Source organism: Solea senegalensis, linkage group LG14, assembly GCF_019176455.1.
Source record: "Solea senegalensis isolate Sse05_10M linkage group LG14, IFAPA_SoseM_1, whole genome shotgun sequence".
In the NCBI taxonomy this organism is placed as follows: Eukaryota; Metazoa; Chordata; class Actinopteri; order Pleuronectiformes; family Soleidae; genus Solea; species Solea senegalensis.
Genome location: NC_058034.1, coordinates 2,512,984 through 2,535,801, shown reverse-complemented (window position 1 = coordinate 2,535,801; position 22,818 = coordinate 2,512,984). Strand labels below are relative to the sequence as shown.

At 39.9% G+C, this 22,818-nt stretch overlaps 2 protein-coding genes and 1 long non-coding RNA gene across 4 annotated transcripts; 1 reads left to right on the top strand and 2 right to left on the bottom strand.

Annotated features, from left to right (window-relative positions):
* Positions 1-24: 24 nt before the first annotated feature.
* Positions 25-16,401, top strand: bcl6aa (BCL6A transcription repressor a). 2 transcript variants are annotated; one of them, XM_044044387.1, is made up of 10 exons: positions 25-616; positions 9,230-9,322; positions 12,645-12,816; positions 12,931-13,152; positions 13,242-14,198; positions 14,415-14,596; positions 14,698-14,865; positions 14,988-15,118; positions 15,532-15,669; positions 15,769-16,401. In XM_044044387.1, the coding sequence occupies exons 1-10, from the start codon at positions 589-591 to the stop codon at positions 15,916-15,918; spliced, it is 2,241 nt and encodes a 746-aa protein (XP_043900322.1). In that variant the 5' UTR covers positions 25-588; the 3' UTR covers positions 15,919-16,401. The 2 variants fall into 2 exon arrangements, with proteins under 2 accessions (XP_043900322.1, XP_043900323.1); XM_044044388.1 differs by lacking the exons at positions 25-616; positions 9,230-9,322 and adding an exon at positions 10,431-10,753.
* Positions 9,566-10,345, bottom strand: LOC122780946. The gene is made up of 2 exons (XR_006361749.1): positions 10,265-10,345; positions 9,566-10,163 (listed from the first exon to the last, which is right to left on the bottom strand). It is a non-coding gene; the product is annotated as an uncharacterized LOC122780946 (long non-coding RNA).
* Positions 16,402-19,833: 3,432 nt separating the features above from the next.
* On the bottom strand, positions 19,834-22,232 carry smx5. The gene is made up of 5 exons (XM_044043389.1): positions 22,149-22,232; positions 21,882-21,949; positions 20,730-20,760; positions 20,540-20,599; positions 19,834-19,992 (listed from the first exon to the last, which is right to left on the bottom strand). The coding sequence occupies exons 1-5, from the start codon at positions 22,149-22,151 to the stop codon at positions 19,867-19,869; spliced, it is 288 nt and encodes a 95-aa protein (XP_043899324.1). The 5' UTR covers positions 22,152-22,232; the 3' UTR covers positions 19,834-19,866.
* Between the last annotated feature and the right edge of the window lie 586 nt (positions 22,233-22,818).

The window sequence follows — 22,818 nt, the reverse complement described above, 5'->3', positions numbered from 1 at the left end:
TTTTTCCCTCCCTCAAAAACTGGAGGGAAAGTCTGCCTCACCACGGTTTTAGCATTCAGGGAGAAGTGGAGCGACTGAGTGCTACAATCGATGACTGCCAGAGTGCAGGTGGCCCGTCGGCTCTGACAACCACTGATGTCGCATGGACCGTTTCACTGACATGAAGCGTGCTCTGTCCACTTGACTCACTTCAGCCGTGCTGCTGCTGCTGCTGCTGCCGTGCCCGCCTTTCCAGAAGAGTTGCCCATCCTGCTGAACGATGACAGATACGAGGCTTCACTAGAGCTGTGCTCCACCACCGTGAGGCACACATTGGGTTCTCCTCTACACTAAGGACAGCTTCATCCCTCCACATTCTTCAGCAGCCAATCAGGAAGAGGCTCCGGCCCTAGTCACACTCTGCATCCTGGATCATCTTGCCGGACAAAACCAAACAACAATAAAATCTGCTTTTTATTTCTGCTTTTAACATCCTCGGGTCAAGAACTTGGGTGAAAAGAGGAGAACTTTTCACATCCGACAACTGGACCCACGATTCTGAAGTCAACGTTCAGCTTCTACCACCTGATTCCCACTACAGATCCCATCATGCCTCACTCCTTCCAGCAGAAAAAAGGTGAGACTTTTTCTTCCATCTCAATAACATAGAATTAATTCTCTGTAATAAAAGTTGTTTGTAGAGACTGGATCTCACTTTCAAGAATCGACAAACAAGTGCACTTTTTGCCAAAGGTAACTTTAAACTTTAGAACACGGTCATTGTTAATTCTGGAAGGAATTACACTGATTTTTACTGCTATTATTATTATCTCCTTTTTACCACACTGTTACCATCGTTACAAACACCATTAGAAATATGATGGTATTGCTATAATGTTATATCTATATGACAAACTTATGACCATACTGTCACTGTTGTGTAATGTTTTACCTTCCTGATATTAACAGCTGTTAATTTGATTAAAAATAAATAAATAAATATTAAAATAAAAAAGACATTTTATAACATGTATATTGTCAGTGCTTGACATAAGGACAAAAAAGCTCTCCAGGTAATTAAGTTTTTTGAAAAATTGAGTTTGATTTTCCCAGCATACCTAATTTTGGTCATTCAAACACCACTTTTTATTTAGTTTTTATCTTGGCATTTTCTCTAGTGAATGTTCATGTCATTTCACGGCAGAAATTAATAAATAATTTTACCTTCCTATATGACTCCGCCCATGGACCACAATGAAACATCAGCAGCACACACCTGCTGCAGCCAAACACATTCAGATCAAGGCCAGAAACCATCTATTAACACCTGAGCTGCAACAAGTGATAAATCTGAGAATGTCCATTGTTCTGTGATGTTGGTTTTCTAATCTCGGAGATTATCTGAAACATTTGCTTAGACACAACATCAACATCCATGCAAAGCATCATTAAAGGATGCACAGTAGACACCAGCCGTGATAAGAACAACTGACATCTGATAAGCAAATGGGAGCATGTGATGATTATGTGCACACAGGTTTATCTACAGTATGTAAAAATGTAAAAACAAACACTGGGGCAAGATACCATCAGTGCAATGTGCTTCGTGATGAACTTTTAATAGGAGTTACCCTTTTCAAGAAAACTTCCATATGTGCAGCCAATGAAAACAAAGGATGGCGATTTAGGTGATGATTACTGAAACTGACAAACGTCTTCCAAAATTTCTTGAAAAACTTTTTAAAAGCAACAGAATAGCAGTTTATAATCGAGACAGTTTGTGCTGCTGAGAACAGGACAGGAGGTCTCACTCTGATCCCTCACATCAGCACTTGTATTTTGTTATTATTTAACTAAAAACTTCAACATTTTAAACATAGATGTGTTTTAATACATTATGCACATGTTTCCTTTCTTTTTTTTCGCTCCTTTTTGTAAGGCTGATGAGCTTGGAAGGATTGCTTTCATCCTCCCTAAATCCGTTTACTGCTTTTGCTGGAGGAAACCAAATAAGCTGACATTAAAATATACCTTTATACTAATGACAGGAGTGAGGGTTTTATGCAGATTCAATCTCTACAAAAAATAAGAGGGCTAATGCCAGTTTTCTACAACAAAATAAAATTGTGTCTGGTCATCCAGAGACACAGGATTTTTGAAGGTACAATTTTATGTTTCTGTTCTGTTTGTTTCTTTAATTAGAGTCTTAAAATTGGTCAACCAATTAACACAAAGTGAGCTACAGTTTTGGATGCATTGTTTTTTACATTATTGAACCAAGCCAAGCGAGTGTGGTTTCTGTTTAAAGGTTCAGTGTGTAAGATTTAGTCAAGATTTGGGCAGAAATACTACCCATAAAATATGTTTATTTATTTATTTATGAGTGTATAATTGCTTTTATGTTTTCGTTTTCAGTTTTAGCCTTTGAATAAGACTTTTGCGTGTACATTGTTCAAGGGCCTTGATTTACAGAGGACGGCGTCTTGCGGCGCCAGGTTTCTTTGGCCACATCTTACAGTATGAACACTTGAATGTAGGCACTGGAAACAGGGCTGGTTCCCAAATTTTGAAACTTTTTACGCACCAGATGAAACGCTCTGGGCCTTTGTTTGATCAAAGTTTATAAGAAAAAGAGAAAATAATTAGATAATACTTTTCAATACACGAGCCATGTGGGTGTTATCACTCAGTACATTTACACGCACTGTTTAATACAGCTAAGGCCGACTAAGACAGGCAATGGAGGAGAAGATTTATTTATAAGGCCATAGTCCGACTAAGACAGGCAATGGAGGAGAGGATTTATTTATAAGGCCATAGTCCGACTAAGACAGGCAATGGAGGAGAGGATTTATTTATAAGGCCATAGTCCGACTAAGACAGGCAATGGAGTTTATAAGGCCATAGTAGGCAATGGAGGAGAGGATTTATTATAAGGCCATAGTCCCACTAAGACAGGCAATGGAGGAGAAGATTTATTTATAAGGCCATAGTCCACTAAGACAGGCAATGGAGGAGGATTTATTTATAAGGCCATAGTCCCACTAAGACAGGCAATGGAGGAGAAGATTTATTTATAAGGCCATAGTCCGACTAAGACAGGCAATGGAGGAGAGGATTTATTTATAAGGCCATAGTCCCACTAAGACAGGCAATGGAGGAGAAGATTTATTTATAAGGCCATAGTCCACTAAGACAGGCAATGGAGGAGAAGATTTATTTATAAGGCCATAGTCCGACTAAGACAGGCAACGGAGGAGAAGATTTATTTATAAGGCCATAGTCCGACTAAGACAGGCAATGGAGGAGAAGATTTATTGGGCCATGTACATCTGACTCCACCTCTGCAGGTGGCGCTGTATCTCTCTATAAAGTAGCACGCAATGAATCAGTTTCCTGTTGACCATTACGTCACAGAAAAACAAACAGCAAAGATGGACGGTGAGATGCATCTGTATGCTTCGTACCTGCTGTTCATGTTAATGATTTTTCCGGCAACAGCACTGAAGTTTATACCACGTCTCCTTCTACTTCTGGGTCAGAGACCACGGTAATTTTGGTGCATGCACAGAACGCCATGTCCGACCTCACTCTCCCTAACATGCAGGAGTAATCGGACTATGATTTTCATTATCCAGGTATGTTAGTCTGACTAAGACTAGCTCAATTTTAGTCAGACTAACATGTTTACATGACATTAAGAAAACTGAACTATTGTCTTAGTCTGACTAAAATCAGACTTTAGACATTGGCAACTGGACTTGCTTCAGTTAAGCTGAAATGTTTCTACTGTCACTCTCAGTTTCACATCACCTTTGCCTATATCTGACCTTTCCCAGGCATGTGAGTCTGGATGCTGCTTGGCCAGCTTTAGCTCATGCAGATGGATAGTTAGCTAAATGAATAAACTGAAACGCATTAAAGCAAGTGGACATCATGGCAGAGGCAGCACCAGAAAACAAAGAGAGTTAAGGCGAGTGATAGAATTAGAGGCTGGACTTGTTTTGTTTGTCATTTATATCAGAGCATTTGAGTTTGCTGTGTGTCAGGCTGTATTATTGAAGTCGAGTTTTATAAGACGGGTTACTAACTAAAGCACTATCGTTTTTTTGGAGAGTTCTTGGGGTTCATTTTCATTTATAATGTCTTGAAAAATCAAGCAATTTAATCATATTTGAATAAAATTCTATGACATTATGCTTCTGTAGCTGGTTTTGTATCGTTGGCTTGTCAACTAATGCACGACATATTTTGTACGACAGTTGTAACCAAACAATACCGGTTACCAACTGTGGGGGGAACCAGAGAGCAAATTCTAGACTGTGTTACTTTAAGATTGACATTAACAAACCACCTCTAACAAACAGGCCCAGCCTGTATCGTGACCCTGCATATTACCCATCAACATGAGGGAGAGAGGGTGTGTGTGTGTGTGAGTGTACTTTGGTCTTGTACTTTTGGTCCCCCAAAAAACATAAAAACTTATCTTTGAGGGACATTTTGTCTGGGCCCCATATTTTAAAAAGCTTTTTCAGAGACCTGGTTTTAGGGTTAGGTTTAGAGTAAGGGTTAAGGTTAGGTACTTACTTGTGATTATTAATGTTAGAGTGTTCAAGTTAAAGACAAAGATGAAGATTTGTAATAGAATTCTCTTTTTGTTTAAGTGGATTAAAAAAAAAAAAATCAGTATCAAAGTTGAGGCCTGTACAGGTAATGGAGGTTTTAATAGAAACCCAGCCCTAAAAATGAGAGAATTTAATGTAAGTGTTACATACATGGCTGTATAAACAGTCAGAAATGTGCACATAATTGCTCTTGTCACATTTTAAGTTGAGAACTGGGTCACAATAGTTTTTCATCTTCAAAAAGTGGGTCCTCATATAAAAAGTTAGGGGAAATGCTGGTAGAGAGTGAAATTGGGCCTCACTATTGACTCTACTCGCCTCGGCACGACACGGCACGGTTTAGGTTGCATCTCCACTACAAAAAAAATAACCTTTTCATGACTTATCATCACTGAGGTGTATTTTTTGGAGATTAACCCACGTTTTTAGGATCGTTAAGTAGTTTTAACTGATCTACAGTTCGGCACTGTTCAGCTTGATTTGTGTGTCGGACGTCTCCGGAGCACAGACTCCTACTCCACAGACTACAGCGGCAGGGTACTGCCCTTCTGCTGTCCCTAAATACACCAGACTCCTCTGTTAAATATAGAGATTAACCCACGTTTTTTGGATTGTTAAGTAGTTTTAACTGATCTACAGTCAGTGGCCAGCAGTCTGACAAATCATCACATAGTACCTACTCAGCACGCTTTTGGAACCTCCCTGGAGCAGGTACTAAAAACAGTACCTGGTACCAGGTACTATGCTAATGGCAACGCTACTTAAACCGTGCCGTGGCGAGGCGAGTAGAGCCGGTGGAAATACGCCATATGACAGAATGCAGGGGCAACAACCAGAGTCTCTGAGCTAATGAGGTGTGAACAATGAACACATTATTCAAAACAGAGAATTCAAACTGGCTGAGCTAGTTTGGGTCTTGATCTTTATCATCAACATAAACGTGTCGCTAATGGCAGATTCTGCTGGTGCAGGGTAAATACAGTACAAATATTATCTCTATTGCCTAAACAGTGCCAACAGCACAAGTTAAAATACTGACTGTGTCTACATGTGCTGTTTATTTGACAAGGTATCGTTAATAATCTGAAACACACACATTTGAAACTTGCAAATATTGGATGTCATGTCGAGAAAAAGCATGTTTGTTTATTAAGCTTCATCAAAGAGTCAACCAAAGTTGACTTTTAGCTAATTATTTCACAAGATTGTGGATAATTTCAGGTAAATGCTAGTCATTTCTTAGCCAACAAACCATAAAGTAATGTAATAATTTTACTTGTAAATATTCTTTGTCTTTCTTCTAACTTCTAACTAAAACATTATACTTTTAGCTAACGTCCTCCTGTGTTCACAAATACCTTTTGGCAAATTATTTCAAATTCTAATATGTAATATATATATACACACATAAAATAAATAAAATGTATATCTTTTAGCTAACGATTTTGGTGTTTATCGATTATTAATGATATTTGATTGAAGTGTTTATTATGGTTATTTTTTAATGGTTTTATATTTTTGAAAATAAAATCTGGCATTGCAGAAAAAGTTGTATTGGCTCTGAAAATGTTTATTTAGATTTTTTGTGCATTTGTGTTTTTCATTGTTTTTCATAAAGCATAACATTAATTTCAATAAATAAATTGAAAACCAGTAACAGTGGAAAAACCTGACAGTGTGACTGAAAAAAAAGTCTCTTTTTAATGCCTGTGTTTTATTTTTCAATGGAACATTTTTCAGTGCCAGTACTTGTTTTAGTGTCAATACAACTTTTTCTACAATGTCTAATTTTATTTTCAATGTCAAAACTTAAAGTCAGTGTTCTGGCTCCATAGTTGATTGTCTTTTCGGTAACTATTCAAACATTCATCACTTACCACTTTAAGACAACTTTGTGAGCTCATTAACCACTCAGTGGGCCGTCTGGGTACAGAATGTCCCATTAACAAAAACAACAACCATGCACTGATATTAGGAAGGAGCCTCGTGAAGCATGTTATGATCTGCCGCTCAGTGGTCGATCCACACACATGATTCCTGGATCGTTATCGAGGTGCGTGGTGCAAATGAATGAGACCCACTCGCTCTCCACTTGATTCCCTGCAGTATAACGCTGTATGCCAAACAGTGAGTGCGACTGTTTCTGGTATGCGTGGAAAATTCCATCATCTTGAACTCATGCAGTCCTCGCTCAATGTCCTGAATCTACATGCTTTGATTTGACTCAATTGGAATTCTGGTCCACTATCGCGCCTCTGCTCCAACCACAACCTTAGCATGTATCTTACAAGACGGTGAACTCAAGGTTATTCACACAGGCGCGCCACTGAAAGTTACTCCAATGTTGTTATTTCTGGGTTTTTTTTATTTGTTTTTCTTCAAACTGTTCTGGTTTTAAAGAATAATTGATAAATCAGAATAAAAGGGATTTAAACAGCACTGAAAGGGGCTGTATATAAGATATATAAGATGTACAGGCAGATCAATTACAGTTGAGATCAGTGTGAAACCTGCGGTCTGCTGGTAATCTTCCAGTGTGTTGGATAAAAGCCGACTGTTACCCCAGTACGTGTAAGAGCGGAGACACGTGGCAGCCTGTCAGAATACGACTTGCCGGTTTTGTCTCATCATTTTAAAAGCAAGCGGCACGCAACCATGGAAAGTGTGCTCATCATGACCTGCACAGAAAGTCTCGTCAGTCGTTGTTTTTTTTCTATGCATCTATTTCTTACACATCGTGTTTTTTAACAGATGGTATAAATGATGCATATCCTACCGCGTATGTTCTTCTTTTTTTTTTCAAACCATTTATTAAAGAAAATGTATAAATACATGCAGGAAGGAACAAATCCTTGTTGATACAAGCTGTGCTGCAAGTCAGACCTGCAGTTGTGATGATGTTTGACAAAAGGCAACTTTGTTGTGGACAAAATGAGGGAACTGCTTCTGGGATACATGGAGTTAAAAAAAGTTAAACTTAACAATATAAAAAGAAATTTCCTTTAAAGAAAGGAACTAAAAGAACTCTGTAGCTAACAGCATTATCTGTTTGGTGTTACAGCTCGGTTGCATCATGCCTCTCAGAACAAAACTCCGCACTCACATCTTTGCTGACAATGAACACTGAAGTTGGCAGAAATTTGCTGTGAAACGAGACAAAAGTGTGCAGTTTGTGGAGGGAAAAAAAAAAAAAGTGAGGCAACCTCCGGGCCTCAGGCTTTTGTCAGTGGGCATTTCTATTCAATGACCTATCGCGCACCGAGTGTAGGCAACGATACGGCTTAGAGATGTTTCACACTGTGTCAGGAGAGTTATTTTTTTTCCTTTCTTTTATATCTTTTTTTTTTTTAAATGTGCAGCTGTTACTGGCCGCGCGCACTTGGATCGCCGTCACAGCCGCTTTGCTTCGATTGTTTCTGAGCAGCTTGCCATACAGACAAAGACAGCGGGGCCTTAACGTTATGACCCGTTGTTTAATTATACAGCCCGAATGGAGATCTCAGATGAACCAATACACTGCTCATAATGTGACAGTGTCCTCCCATCAGTTTAGTTGAGGGCATATAGATCATGTCGTGTGCACTCTTCACTCTGTCCTCTTTAAGTGGGTCATTTATTTTTTGCTAGGGATTGGTTGAGTAAAAGTTTGCCAAGGATTTGCAGTAATTATCTCATCCTTCTATAGCCGAGCACAGCATGAGGCCTTGGTAAATTACCCATCTCTCTCCCTAACTCCTGGATGGTTTATGGCCGTGCATTATGCATAACGGTGCTGGAGTGCCTTAAACATCCCCCAAGTGGATTGGAATAAAGTTGACGCTGCTCTTTGTTTGTAACTCAAGATAGTCTTTATTTGGCAGTGCTGAATCGGAGATTGCTGTGAAGGCGTGTGTCTTAATTATTTTGGAGACTTTTTTTTCCCTCCCCCTCTTCCCCAATGGTTTGAGAACACCTGGAGTGTTTTTAGTGGGATGCCGGATCCAGATGGGCGGATGCTCGGGCAGTCCACAGGGAAATGTCGGTTACATTAGAGCCGAGTTGTGTTGTCACACAAAGGGTTAAATTAAAACAAGGCAAAGAAAAGAAAAGCGCTGCACCCGATTCATCGGGCTGTGTATGCAAAGTCTAACCGACTGCTTTGATGTCCCTCATATCAACGAAAAGACACCTAATCATTAGTGTGTAGTGACAGTTCTTTCTGTATATTTTTAAAAACCACGTTAAAGAAGAACAAAAATGTGCAATGGAAATTTTAGTTGCTGCAATTTGAATTTAAATTCAAATTGAACTAGAAATACACAAAGCAGAGGTCTGAGATTTGCTCTTCTATTACTACACATACAAATATTATAAACTTTGGAGTGAAGCTTATGCGTCAGCCTCTGTTTGGAGTAAACGTCATATTATTCTAATACTTTATTGATTTTCTGTGCAACTAAATGATCATTTATACATAAAACTAATCCAGCAAATGGAAATGTACAAATATTTACCACCGTGAGGGGAATCTATTCATAATATCAAAATGATATATTATGAATGGAGGGTTTTACTAATTAAATTGTTTTTATGTAGCCTGTTGTACAGTATAATCATTTTATTTGCCCTCCTCTCCTCCTCCTCAGCACAGCAAATGCTGCTCCTGTGCCAAGGAGTGAATGGGATGAGAAAAGACGGGGACTCCGCTCTTTGGAATCACCACAAACAAAGTTTCCAGGGTGAGTCACTGTGACAGTAAACGCATCGAGCCACAACTCAGGAAATGAATACAACTTTCAGATGCAGTCATACGCGTCTACTTCACCAAGCATCATAAGCTGTGAGCGGTAACTGGTAAATTCAGACCAGGTCTCACCAGATGAAACACAGTTTCATGCAAAAGCCTGGCGGTCCAGTCAAAGTGTAAAAGTCAAAGTGGGCATGAAGCAAACACACAACACTAACACAAACTGGGACGTGGAAAGACTTTTTAGACTTTATTCTTGCCTGACTCTGACAAATACAGAAATATAGTCAGTATTTTAGTGCACATTAAATGTGCACACAAATAATGACAATTATCCAATAAAACATGTACAACTTTCCACATCACAAGTAAACTGAGGAGTGCAATTCAGCTTAATCACAATACATAATTATGCATAATTATTACTACAGCATAATAATCATCCTCGTAATGTCACAGCAACAGATGAATAATTAAAACCGACTCTGACACCCACTGTTGCACTGCAACTTCTCTCAACAGCAAACTAACTTGTGTAAAGATCCACTGCCACACTTTTAGTCTGCAACAAGTTTAATTATAGGCTAATTATACATGTACAGCATCTAAAAATGAGCCTTAAATCTGCACACACACAAAAAAAAACATCAACACCCGCAGAATCACAATAAAGGAACATTCGCTCTTCAACTGACAAGTGCACCAAGTCCCTGACAAATCACGGTGAAACACTCAAATCTATCACAGCTTTCCTTGTTCAACAAACCCCGGTGTTGAGTCGCAGCAGCAGCTCAGCTCCATCTATGAAGTCAGCAAACCTGCAGGAAACAGAGCTGTTTTTAAAAGAAAAAAATGAATAAATAAATAAATAAATAAATAAATAAATGTAATGAATAAAAAATAAATGAATAAAGCCTAAGTGTGTCATATCCACCTAAGTGAGATGTCGCACTGTGTGCTGTACATGGAGAGTCTGCGTGTTGCACGCGACGGCAGCCATACGTCGCCTCAGTCATAGAATATAAATTAGTTCTGAGAATCTCGGGGGCGTGGTTTCAGGGAGCTGGTGACGTCGCCGGCCCGACGTCCTGTGACTGTGGGCGCAACCAAAGAAGCAGGGGTAACGCGCGGCCGTTGTCAAACATTCCGCTGCTCTATTGTAGACTTTTTAAACGCATGGACGCACTTATTTAAACATGTCTTGTTCCGTGGTGCTGTTTTAAAACACACTGTACGCAATTCGTGTCAGAACACCTGCTTTGGGAACAAGCTGGTTTCGCCACAGCGTCTCAGCAACCCCCCCTGCCTTCTGAGAAAGTGGTACGGACCCGGGCTCAAATTCCGAGAATTGAGCTGGTCTGATTCTTAGAACTGGGGTTCTTAGAAGTGGTGATGCAAGAAGTTTCTAGGAAAGCGCTACCAGGTGATTTTTTTATTCCTTTTTTAAATATACATTTCGCGCGGAGTTGTTATCTTTTGTGTATTGCTGGTGTTTTATAGACGTGTCTCTTTAAAAAAAAAAAAAAGACATTATTTTATTATTATTATCATCTGTGGTGAAGTGTTCGTGAAGCTCCGGCTCTCTCTCACTGTATATGTGTGTGTGTGTGTGTGTGTGGAGTTCAAACTCTTGACTCTCACACTCAGCGAGTGTGTGTGTGTGTGTGTGACAGTGGGTCACAGAAGACACACGGAGCGTCCTGACAGCTCACCGTGGCTCTGACGTGCAGCAGCCGCCGCCACCTCCGTGTTGTTACGCTGTCACAACGCTGCTGTTAGACGCACGAGAGCGGACTGTTTGCGGTCTGAGTCGCGGGAGTCTCGCGCTCGCGCGGCTTTCTAATGCGACTTTTTGTTGACCAGTGTCAACACGCAGCAGCAGCAGAAGCAGCAGCAGCAGCAGGAGACGCCAGCGCTGCCGCCGCTGCTGCTGCTGCTGCTGTCAGGAGAAGTTTACAGGCAGCATGGCAGCCCACTCACACACTGGGCTATTTTTACTTTAGCGGCTGTAATTTGCTCTAATGTAGCGCAAACGACTGCGCCGAACAAGCCCCCCTGTTACCGTTACAGTGTAGCGGAAATGTTCGCGTGTGAGTGAATGAGTGTGTGAGTGAGAGTGTGATGTATGTGTTTTTCCGCGGTAAAAGCGTCGGGACACGTCGTCGCATCAAGTTGTCTCTCGTTTCCACTGCGTGATAAAAGAAAAGAATAGAAGAAGAAGAAAAAAAAGAAGAAGAGCCAAACCACAGTGAACTGAGATGTTGTTTTTCTTTGTAGGGCTCAGGAAATTAATATGACACGTTAAATAAATCAATAAAAGATGATTTATTCAGGCTGGTAATTTAAAAAAGAAGAAGACAGAAGTGTGTGCTGTCATTTTATTTAAGACTACACACATGTGTTTTAATATATATACATATATATATGTATATAACAATTCTGTTTTTGTTGTTTGGAGGTCATCACTTTATTTTCCACCTGTAAATCAGATGATGTCACTGTGTCCAGGCTGCATTCCGTTTGTCCTGCTTCTATTTTCGGACGTGTCCAGTTACAGACCCTCGGCACTGACACTCGTGTCAGAGATGCTTGTTTGTTTTTTGTTTGTTTTCGTGCAGTTCGTGACGTAAATGACCCGCGGATGCTCTGTAAGTTTGTTGGCAGAGGAAAGTGAACACACGCTGTCACTGGTTCAGAAAAGTCAAGCAGGGAAACGCAACTTGTGGTGCAACTTCTCAGGCTTGGTTTTGTACAAAAGGCAATAAGTTTGGGCTCAAACTGAAATTTGAATATTAGATGTGATTTTTAGTTTATTTTTTAAAGTTTGGGGGAAAGTAGCGTGTTCATTTATGCCTCATTTCACCAGAGTCAACGTGTCTCTGTTGTGTTTCTGCTCATTCAGGATCAAGACAAAATGTTGGTGTTTGTCCTTTAAAAATGTGCCGTTTTAATCTATTTATTATGTGTTTGAAAGAAAGAAAATCTAAACTACTTTAATCCTCTTGTGTGTTCCTGTCGAATACATTGTTTTTCTGTCAATATCTGTAAATATCTGAATTCTTTTTATACATCATATATTGCATTAACCTGCCAAACAAGAGAAAGTGAGGGAAAAGAAACTGTTTCAGAGGCACAAATTAAACCGTCTAGACAGTGTTTGTTAAATAAATGGCGCCACCTTGTGGTGAAAGGACATAAATAATCTCAGTCCAGTTCATTTAAAGATAATCTGTGCTCCAGCCTTGTAGCAGAGCGCTAAAAACACATCAACTGTTTGGTTTTTGTAAGTGAATCGTCTTCTTCTCTGTTTGCAGAACTTGACAAAATGGCTTGCGCAGCAGACAGCTGCATACAGTTCACACGCCATGCGAGTGATGTTCTCCTCAACCTGAACCGTCTGCGCAGCAGAGACATTCTCACAGATGTCACCATTCTGGTGAACAGGCAGCAGTTTCGTGCGCACAAGACCGTGCTCATGGCTTGCAGGTGCGTGTTTGTGTTAGTTGAGCCAAGTTTTGAGGCCATATATCCGCTGCCGCCCGTGACTGATCTGTGTACGCTCTTGTCTGCTCGTTGTCCTCTTTTTCATCATTGCTCTAGTGGGTTGTTCTACACCATCTTTACTGACTCCCACAAGTGCAACCTCAGCGCCATCAGTCTTGACCCAAAGGTTGACCCGGAGGGCTTTGCCATCCTGCTGGAGTTCATGTACACCTCACGTCTCACGCTAAAGGAAAGTCTGATCATGTCTATCATGAACACAGCCATCTACTTGCAGATGGACCATGTCGTGGACACCTGCCACAGATTCATCAAAACCAGGTCAGTCGAAAGTTCCACTCTGATTTAGTGCGACGCCGTCGTTTGACATCAGCAGCATGTTTTTAACACGTGGTCCTTGTCTTCGGCAGTGATCCATCTGCCAAGCTGTCCAGAGATGAGTTTTTGGTCAGTCCCTTGGTTTTACCTCAGGATGTGCACATGTACCGGCCCCATGACGTTGTCGACAGTTTGCACAGCCGCGTAGCGCCATTTAGAGACGGGAGGCCCTACAGTTCAAACATGTTCAATGGGGTCAGCACCCCCAGCAACTACCATCTGTATGGGCAGTTTCCTATGCCTGGATTCCCTTTCCCTCTCTGCAAGCTGACTGATGCCAAAAACGCTTTTGCAGACCTCTCTAAGAGTGCCATGCACCACAAGCATTGTTCTCCACATGACGGCGCCAACGCCATCAGGTCAGAATACACCAGGCCCGTTGGTACCACCATCATTCACTCCACCACCTACGCCTCCAGGGAGGTAGGGAGAGACAGTGAGATACGGAGGGAAAGCCACGAGGGGATGAGCCAGTCTAACTCTCTCGGCACAAGAAAGCGTACGTTTCCTGCGCTAAACCTCGAGCACCAGAAAGACTTGAGCAGAGAGCACGTTCCTCAGGTGGAGGAGGACCTGATCCATCAGCAATACCCACTGGGGATCTCCTCCGCTGGACGCAAGAGCCTCATGAGCAGCCCTCAGAGTCCGCTCAAATCAGACTGCCAGCCCAACTCGCCGACCGAGTCCAGCAGCAGCAAGAACGCCGCTCTTTCCCAAACCGCGGGAGTGCAAGTGTCACAAGGTACGCAGGACCCTAAAGCTCGCAACTGGAAAAAGTACAAGTTCATTGTGCTGAATCAGAGCGCAAAGGAAGACGAGGTGGGGCTGCGAGACTCTGGGCTTCGCTCGCCCCAGCGCCTCGGCCTGCAACCCTACCTCCATCCCAGCGACTCGGAGAACCTCGACCCACAAACCACGAGCAAGAGCAACGTTCACAGCGAGGATCTGCCTGCGCCTCAGGCGAGTCGTCTCAACAATATCATCAACAGGTCAGTGTTTTTAAATTGAAGATCGCCAAGTGAATGTTGCAGTGTCAGTTTATTGCTGCCACGTTTTGGTCCTAGACTTAATCCGGCAAATAAATGTGTGGATGTGAGTTGGTCAGTCCAGTTTGTGTGCCAAGTTTCCTTAATTTTAATTGAATGAATTTTTCCTGTCTGATTTGAAAGATTACTGACTTAACGTACTCGTCCTTCTGTCCTTAGTGCACTCGAGGGAACACTGAGGAACAGTGACAGCCGCCCTCCTCACTACCTGAGCCGCCTCACCTGCTCATCCTGCGGCTCCCAGTCCCCACAGCACTCAGAGGTTTGTCCCAACTCCTCCAGGTCCCGTCTCACTGAAGACATGGCAGAACTGCACTCAGAATACTCAGACTCCAGTTGTGGTGAGTTTATGACCCGTTTCAGATAAATGTAAATCATGTCATCATGTTTATGTCTCTTAAAAATAGAGGCTGAGGTTTTTACGATTTCTTCTTCTCGACAGAAAACGGCACTTTCTTCTGTAATGAATGTGACTCAAAGTTTGCCGAAGACGAGGCGCTGAAACAGCACATGCTGCAAGTGCACAGTGACAAGCCATACAAGTGTGACCGCTGCCAGGCGGCTTTCCGCTACAAGGGCAACCTTGCCAGCCACAAGACTGTCCACACAGGTAAGAAACAAAGCAAGAAAAACAACTCCTGGATCTTAAAATTACTGAAAATGGCTTTTCATTTCCGTCTTTCCTGCTGCTGGGTTTCTTAGTGTTTTCTTTTTTTGTGTGTGTGTTCTCAGGAGAGAAGCCGTATCGCTGTAATATTTGTGGTGCTCAGTTTAACCGACCAGCTAACCTCAAGACTCACACTCGCATCCACTCAGGAGAGAAGCCATACAAATGTGAGACGTGTGGAGCCCGCTTTGTACAGGTATTAACACTTTTACATGAAAACATCAGTGTATGTTATTTTAAAAAGGGAAAGATTTTACTCTCTTGTAAATGTAAATAAAAATATTATTTATACCATATAAATAATATTTTTCAAGTACAGCTGAACAATTGATCGTTTTTCAAATGGAAACTCCTATTTGATGCGTCCCTATCACAAAAGAGCAAAGGCTGCAGTTTTCTATGGAAAGTCTTTAAGTTAGGATACAGTAGAATTCATGATTTGATGCGCAGTAAATATTGGACTTTACTTAGTAGACTTGTATGAATTAAATGACAAATCAAACAGAATTACATTGTCTAACCAAAATAAAAATGTCAATTTAATATTTGTCCCCTAATCATTCAGCCGCAGATTTCTGAATTCAAACTATTATTGTTTCCCTGTTTCAGGTTGCTCATCTTCGTGCCCATGTGTTGATCCACACGGGTGAGAAGCCATATCCGTGTGAGATCTGTGGAACGCGCTTCCGTCACCTGCAGACGTTGAAGAGCCACCTGCGCATCCACACAGGAGAGAAACCCTACCATGTAGGTCCATCCATCAAAACACTAAATATCCTCAAAAAAAACAACTTTTCAACAAAACTTTTCAACAAGTCATTCTTTTTCTTTCTTTTCCTTTCCCAGTGTGAGAAATGCAACCTGCACTTCCGCCACAAGAGTCAGCTCCGGCTGCATCTTCGACAGAAGCACGGCGCCATCACCAACACAAAGATCCAGTACCGCATGTCGACGGCGGACATGTCGACGCCCGCTGACCTGACAAAGGCGTGCTGAGCCGGAGAACTGTTGGAATAAAGGAGGCAATCTTGAACTTGGCATTTAAAGACCCCAACTTGTACAATCATCCAAAATTGTAGTGCCACACTGTGTTCATTAGAGAAATAAAATTGGCTGTGTATGCCATCGTAAACGGGTTTCCACTACATGTGAACGTAGAGCCACTTATGGCGTCTTAGTCACTTTATTGTTTATATATAATATAAATAGATGTATGTATGTGGGGACTGTTTCTAAGCTTTAAAAAAGGTACGTATACAAAGCTTTATTTTGTCGAGAAGGATGGAATGTAAACAATCAGTTTTTTGAATATACAGTATTTTATATCAGAGAACTTACTTTTCTGGAGGTATTGAACATTTTGACTGACAGGTGGTACATATATTTTAAGATTTACAGAATTTGCGGCTGTATAGGGTTGTCTATACATTTTTATGTCGATGTATGTACACGTCAAGTTGCCATATTCGTGCAAAAAGAGGGGAGTCAACACACGATGACACTGTAATTGGATGGAGTGTAAAACATATCAGATGACTGTGCTGCTGTCTGATGAGAATATGCATGAGATACGGTTGTCGTCAGCGGTCGGCTGCATAAATATTGTGACATATATTGTGTAATTATATCCGTGGGATTGCTCTCTGCTGGCAGAGCCAATCTTAAGTGTTAAACTGCATTTCAAGGTACTGCTTTGTTATGACCAAGAAAAGATAATTGCTTCAAATGTATTTGTACAGATGTGACTGGCTTTTTGTTTGTTTGTTAAATTTGTTTTTAATAAGTGAAGGTTTACAGTTCTGCTCATTGTTCTAGACCCTACAGTGTAGCCGTGTACTTGTCCAGGTTTTTCATTTGTACATACACTGTGTATTCAATGTGCCTTTCTCTATGGTGACTGAATTCCTCTCCATTCAGCCCAGCTCGGTTTGAGGTACAACTCAAGGACGCCATGTGTCCTGATTCCCTGTGTGGGTGTGAGTGTGTGTATATATATTTTTAAATGCTTGTCTTCAACCTTAAAAACATGCAAATTCATCATTGTAAATCTTCAGGACTGTTTCTTTTTTCTTTTTTTTCAAACTTCATTTAAAATGTTGTACAGTGTTATAGATGTATGAATGTAAAATAAAGGTATTGGATTTCTATGTATTAACTCTAGCGGGAGCGCTTTTAATTGAGTGTGAGGAACAGAGGTGCAAATACACGCACACTTTGACCATGTAGATCAGTGACAGCATAGCATTTAAACAACATTTCAATACACATAAATATATAGTACAGACAGGAGGACGACATGAGAATGAGAAGACACGAGGACAGCAGGTGTCACAGAAGATGGAGGCAGATGATCCGCCGTGGCAACCCCTAAAGAGACGCCTGAAGAAGAAGAAGAAGGGCTGGATGGTACTTTAGTAACTAGTTATTTCATTGTCCTTTTATATATTATATTATATTATCTCCAAAGCTTTAGCAAAGACTGCGTTTGACTACAAAGGATCAAAAATAAATGAAGTTTATGACAGTTTCAATGAGGACTATAGATATCGTCTGATGCAACACTTATCACACAAACATGTAGGTTAAAATCAACATGTACACAATGATTTTGATTAAAAGAAATGACACCTGAATATTATTTTTATTGTAATTACCAAACTTATAAAAGCACCTACTCAGTATAGCTGGATTCATGTGTCACATGTTCAGTAACACGCAACATCACACACGCCGGGAACAACATGTCCCTGGCTTTGCTCATAAAAAGGGCAATAAATTCACCTTAACTGTGGTGATTACACATCACACGTTCAGCTTGGACTCACAACAAACCGTCCACCACACCTTTACTTCTTCGTGCCAAAAAAGTGCTTACAAACGAAGCAAAAAGCAGACACAAGTGACAGCACGTACGGGATAATGATAAACTTGACTGCTGTAGCAGCTTAACACACGAGTGAAGGTGTGTGTGCCTGACCCTGTGTATTTAAAAGTGGGAGAGGGTTGTCCTTCAAGTGTGGCAGTAAGACTTTTGTACATTGTGTTACATTCATTTAAAAGTATGTTCAGAGTGACGACTCTGATCATCTGTAACATCACTAAAACAAGTATTGGTAGAGGTAGATCCATTAATCATTAGCATTGACCAATTATTACTTAATTAACCGGCCGAGGATTATTTATGTACGTTTACACATTTTTGTTCTCAGTAATGTAATAATTACAGTAATTACTGCCTAAGATCAATATATTTATTTATTTTTCAACCGTATGGTGCTTTTCCATGATACAGTTCTAGCACTACTCTACTCGGTTTGGCATCAAACACGCCGTTTTCCATGACTTCATAGTACCTCCTTAATGTGGGCGGGGTCTTTATGGCGTGATTTTGAGGGTTTTTTTTAAACACAACACAAAAACACAAATTATTAGCCGTCAAAGCAGTTGTTTTCAGTGTAATTGAATCATTAGAATCAGTTCATTAAAAAGATTTGTTCACAGAATCGTTCAGTATACGAGTAATACGACTGAACGGGTTGTGATTCAGCTCACTATCGCCGGCTTTCAGCAGTGCTGTCCTCTGATATATATTGGGATTTTAGACATTTCTTTCAAGTCTTCTTAACTGATCTACAGTTTGATCCTTGTGTCGGACATGGTGCTCATGACTCTTCCAGTGACGACACTCTCTTAACAATCAGTGTTGCAACATTTTACTATCTGCTCAGCTCGCTTGGAGCAGGTGCTAAAACAGTAGCAGGTAGCAGGTACTATCCATAATGGAAAAGCAATAAAAAAAACAAGTAGTAGTGCTAGAACTGTATAACAGAAAAGTGCCATTAGAGGGCAGTAAAATCATAAACGTGGCCTAGTTTTAATTAGCACTTTAAAATTCAAAGTGAAGCAAGAATTGTGGTGATACTGAACTTGAACTAAGACATTGCATTTGCTGTAAACAAGTAGACCAGTTTAATGGCTGTTTTTTATTTTTAAACAGATAATAAAAAATAAGATAAACACTATTTAGATATCTAAAGACATCTAGATTTCTTCTTTCGGGGAAGCTGCTTAGGTCACTTGATTATCTGTGTTTTTACTTAAAAAATAAATGAACTGCAGCACAGGCACAAAATCCATTACTGTTGTTCAATTTCACCATTTGTCATTATTGAACTGTTGTATTTTATCAAATGGAGGGGAAAAACTAAAATTGCTTTACAAAAAAGAAATATGAGCATTAATTATCAACAATTGGTTGCACAAATTCATACAATTCCCATATTGGTCGTCCTCTATATATAGTTCTGCGAGTGATGAGAGGAATCCATTCATCCAAATGCTCCTCTCCCTTTATTTACCTTAAACACACCCAAAATAACTTTTATACCATTGACAATATCAAGTGTTTCACCTGGGTGTCCAGCAGGACTGGACTATAGTACAATGTAAATGTGAATATAACACGTGATGCAATGTTCATTATTGTCTGTGTATCTATCAATCATTCATATTGTAATTAAACATTTCTTCCATGATCAAAGATCAAAATAAACACCTAGAAATGACAATAACTTGGTCGATAAGTAAATAAAATAGCTTTTTATTTTGAAGTGGCGTAAAAAAATCCTAGTCATGTTTTTTTTTTTTAAATGATAAACAGTGTTTTCATGCAACAGAAACATTACAACAAATCTTCACCTCTGCTGGGTTTCTCTTTTTTAACTAAACAAGGGGGAAAATCATTTTTTTATAATTACTGTCGTGTAAATTAGTGATCACTGATGTCGGAAATGCACTTAAATTCTCATGAAAGATCAGGGGCCAGTGAGCAATAATACTCCTTCAAAAACTGTACGATTCTTTTTTGATGAAATTAACACAAAACTTGAACAAGACTTTCAGCCCCAACCCCCCCACCTCCGTCTCCCCCATCTCGCAGGTGAATCACTGCTTCTGCTGCATTGCTTCTTTTCGTGCAGCGTCTTGCAGCAGCTGAGTGTCAACTTCATCTGCAGGGAGCTGAACGTACCGGACCACAGATCCACGGATGAAACAGTTTTTCACAGACAGCTGGGGCAAATTAAGACAAGACAGAGTGGAGCTGAAGACGAGCGGAACTAAAGCGGACCTTGGAAATGCCATAAATCAGCTTCCAGCAAAACAAAACAATATTATTTTAAACTGATCACTTTAAATGCTGTTTTAGTGACGCTTGTTCAAAGTCATGCATCTCTAAAATAACAGAGTAATAGCTTTCATTTTCTTCTCTCATATTTCAGCATATAATGATAATCAAATAAAAAGTGAGAAAGCACTCTTTATTTGGTATTAAGTGATTTGTCTGTTAAACAAAAGCACAGTAGTCGTTACAGGATCCAGACGTGTTCAAGAGTTGGTGGTGTAATTATTTAGGTATTTCAGAATAAAGAATAAACCCAAAGACTATTTGTTTTCCAGTCAACATCTGAAACATCATTTAAATCACTCTTTTGTTCATAGAAACAGGTTATACTCGTTACTTCTGAGGTTAAAAAATAAATAAATATAATATCAAGCATTCTTTGGGAAGCCTGAGGTGTCAAGAACCCCAGGCGTAATAACGCAAACAAAAACTTACCATGTGTGGATATTTCTCTGGATCTGTGACGCTAATGTCTGTGAGTTTGATGTTCAGGTACTGAAACATAAAAAGAAAAGTTAGTCAAAGCGATAATCAGCACCATCAGAGAGAAAATGGAACAGCTCATTAGCTCTTCATATCTAATTATCATCTTTTATTATAAATTAGTTTAGGGATCATTTCCAACCTGGTCGACAGAGTGAAGTGTTCCACAGATGCTGTAAAAAAAGAGAAGTGAGAATTAAAATGATAAGACCTGAACGATGACAGTGAATCACTGATGTGAATATGACAAAAATAACAGTAACTTGCAATTAATCACTTTTGAGCGTCCCTGGCTCACACTGTTTACATTTCTCATCTCCATACAAACTTTAAACTTTAATGCCCAATGTAAAGATAATGCGGGATAAGATGAGAACAAAGCAGCACAAAACAAAAAGTAAGAGATGAAGAAGAACAGAAACATTCAGCAGATGCTGAAACGTGTACCTTTGAGCCATATAAACTACCATCATGTCCATATCCAAACATCTAACATTAGAACACAATGCACATACATTAACTGCAAATGCAGGAATGTCATATGAACACAGCTGTGTACATGACTGCACTCAAACTATCTGACACTGAATTTTAAAAGGCTTTTACAATAAAACGTCATTGAACCAATTAATCGCGCCGATTTGTAAGGACATAGACACCCAGTTTTCAGAATAAAACACAGAAAAGCACAACTTCAGATGTGAAAAATAATGAAAATCATCACTACTAAAAGTTTCAGAGAGCTAATAACTGGAGTTTGAGCAACTGCTTAAATTGAGTTCTCTATGAGTTCTGAACAAGACTGAGAAAGTTGTGTTCAGCACATTGAAATCTACTAGTGTACTGGAAATCTGACATTTTTACTGTGCAGCTCCAGAGGAATTTCAAGTTAAAAGTCCCACATTAGCACTTTTTAAACCAAAACAATTCTCAACTTAAAAAAAATTCCATAAGATATAGACAAGACTGACTAGCTTGTGTTCAAGATATCTATGATAACTTGCACACTGGAAATCAGACACTTTTACTGCACAGTAAAAACAACTTAATTAGTCAAACTTATGGAAAATTGTGTTGAATTATTAATGTGGGACTTTTAACTTGACATTTATCTTTAACTGTACAGCAAAGACAACAGATATGAACACAAATACAATAAAAGTGGCCGTCTGTGCACTATTTAGAGTATATGCAAATGCTAAAATAAGGGTTACAATGAATGTGAAAATGACGGTTAATAATGAAGGACATCGCTCTGATGTGAATAAAATACTAGTTTAAAATGTCAACTGACCTCAGGTCGTTCTTGAGCTCCACCACCACGTCCTTCCCCACCAGAGATTTGAAAAACGAGTAGAAAAGCTGAAACACACAACGACACATGCTAATGTTAGCAGCGGGCTAAACGCACAGCGGGAATTCGCGCTGACAAACGCGTGCGCGTGGTTCTGCACACGGTGACGTGTGTGCGTGTGTTTTTTATTATATGTCGCTGACAGTTGAAATGCGACGTCTTGTGGAGATTAAACGACACATTCACACATTCAAACTGATTTCTCACCATTGTTGCTGTCGCTTCGGCGTTGTGGTACTGCGTCTCGTGTTGATGATGTCACAAAAGCGGCGTGGTATTTCTGCGACGGACCAGGCTGCAGTTACCGATGAGCTCCACGCGGGGGAGTGAGAGGTGCGTTCAATGTTCACGGGTGAAACGTGAACTTCAGCGAAAGGGAAATGGTTTATAAATTGTCTTGAGACAAGTTTTCTCACATTTATTTAAACGGTATTTCTACTTCCGATAGAGACCTGCAGGCACAAGGATTTATATGAGATGAAAGGATATTTATTTGCTTTGGTTCATTTTTAATAGACAAAATAAAATGTGATGACATTCTCAATGAAATATGGAAGCCAAAGCGTTATTATACCTGCTCCTCTTACTTTAAAAAAACATAACTTTTTTGTTTGTTTTTTTTACATACTTTTAACATAATTACAACTTAAGCTTTCAAGAGTATTATTGACAGACAGTGGTTTTAAACATTTGTTTGTATCTTTGTCCATCAAAATAGAGTAATTATAATCTCTTTCCTTTTTTTAATTCTGTGGATTTTTGCTGGAAAGTAATAATCTGATTTGTCCAGGTCTTTAATTGCTCATGAACTCACATGACTTAAGAAAATTGAATTATAAAGAGAATTGTTTTACACATATCTAAAGCTGCAACAATA

Bases quoted from the DNA above. Each gene is read 5' to 3' on its own strand.
- bcl6aa (XM_044044387.1), top strand. From the start codon at position 589: ATGCCTCACTCCTTCCAGCAGAAAAAAG. The intron at 13,153-13,241 runs GTCAGTCGAAAG...TGTCTTCGGCAG, and splicing joins CACAGATTCATCAAAACCAG to TGATCCATCTGCCAAGCTGT. The intron at 14,597-14,697 runs GTGAGTTTATGA...TCTTCTCGACAG, and splicing joins ATACTCAGACTCCAGTTGTG to AAAACGGCACTTTCTTCTGT.
- smx5 (XM_044043389.1), bottom strand. The intron at 20,600-20,729 runs GTTGGAAATGAT...TTTATGTTTCAG, and splicing joins CACTTCACTCTGTCGACCAG to TACCTGAACATCAAACTCAC. The intron at 19,993-20,539 runs GTAAGTTTTTGT...AATTTGCCCCAG, and splicing joins CAGAGAAATATCCACACATG to CTGTCTGTGAAAAACTGTTT.